The 1,340-nt window shown below is 43.7% G+C and overlaps 1 protein-coding gene across 3 annotated transcripts in view; it reads left to right on the top strand.

Annotated features, from left to right (window-relative positions):
• The first annotated feature begins 224 nt into the window (after positions 1–224).
• The window catches only part of LOC119586877 (pupal cuticle protein 36-like), a 21,939-nt gene continuing 20,823 nt past the window's right edge, over positions 225–1,340 (top strand). The window contains exons 1-2 of one of the 3 annotated variants that reach the window (XM_037935609.1): positions 225–251; positions 460–1,340. The exon at positions 460–1,340 is cut by the window's right edge and continues 1 nt beyond it. In XM_037935609.1, coding sequence (XP_037791537.1) covers positions 240–251; positions 460–1,340 — 893 coding nt within the window. In that variant the 5' untranslated portion in view covers positions 225–239. The remainder of the gene's footprint in view (positions 252–459) is intronic. The other 2 variants (XM_037935611.1, XM_037935610.1) reach the window with 2 other exon arrangements.

Below are 1,340 nucleotides of genomic sequence, written 5' to 3'. Positions count from 1 at the left end.
GATTGATGATGGCATAATTACCATCGATATCGATATAATTTTTTTATTTGTTTGCTCCTGCTTGTTATTAATAATTATCTTGGGTTATCTTGTTATCCATATTTTTTTTTTCTTTTCAAGAAATTCGCGTCAGTTAGACAACCTGTCGACCGTGCAAGGCAATTGTAATAACCAAGGTCATTGCAATCGGCGAACAGGTATAAAAGGCAGCGTAACGTATCTCGCTGCACAATCTCAGCATGAGGTTTCTTGTGAGTACAGAAAACTAAAGTGAAATCGTCAGTGCCGATTATTATTTATAGAAAAATAATGAAAAATATACTACTCGCAGAAATATTATATTTTTTTGAATACATTAATATTTTTTAAGGAAAATTTGTAGTTTTCATAAATTATTGATACTTAACATAAAAGCCTGTTTTCCTTTACAAATGATTTTTTTTCTATTGTTTATTATAGGTTTTGGCTTGCGCACTCGTTGCTTCCTCGACTGCAGCTCCCCAGGGCTACAGTCTGCAAAGACCCACTGGATCAGCTCTGTCCACTGGACCGGGTCAGACGGCTGGAAGTGGATTTTCTGTCGGATCCGGTGCTGGGCATGCAGTAGCAGGAGGTATTGGAATAAGTTCTGGCAATGGATTTGGAAGTGGAGTTTCAGCTGGTGCAGCTCAAGGAGGTGTTTCTGGTGGATTTGGCCAAGGAGTGGGTACTGGCATCTCCGGCGTAGGTGCTGGAATTTTGGAACCATGTGGAGAAGGACAAATTCGACATGTGGATGGGTCTTGCGTTACACCAGTCGTTAACAGGAAAGTGTTTGTGTTTGATGTCCCTGAACAAAAAGGACCTATTGGTCCTCCACCAAGCGTTCCTCCTCCAAGAGTTGATCATAATATTCTGTTCGTGCGACTTCCCGAAGAAGGAGAAGGACCTGAACCAATCGTTATTCCACCACCCAGGCAAGAGAACATCGTCTATGTACTCAACAAACAGGACGAACAGACTCAGCGTGTCATCGAAGTACCTGCCCATCCTCCAACTGATCCTGAAATCTACTTCGTCAATTATGAAGAAGGCGAGAACCCAACTCTACCCATTGGTGTGGATCTCAATACTGCTCTTGGTTCAGCCGCTGAAGCAGGTGGACAAGTAATTGGAGTCGCTGGAGGTGATAGCAGTGGAGGCGCAGGATTTGGAGTGGGTGGAGTAGTAGGAGGAAGCGGATTTGGAACAGTTAGTGGAGGATTTGGTGGAGCTGGTGCAGGCAGTGGATTCGGTACTGTTAGCGGAGGATTAGGGGGTGTTGGAACAAGCAGTGGATTTGGAACTGTTGGCGGTGGATT

The sequence above is a fragment of the Penaeus monodon genome, chromosome 22 (assembly GCF_015228065.2).
Source record: "Penaeus monodon isolate SGIC_2016 chromosome 22, NSTDA_Pmon_1, whole genome shotgun sequence".
Lineage (NCBI taxonomy): Eukaryota > Metazoa > Arthropoda > Malacostraca > Decapoda > Penaeidae > Penaeus > Penaeus monodon.
This window is presented reverse-complemented; position numbering and strand designations above follow the sequence as displayed.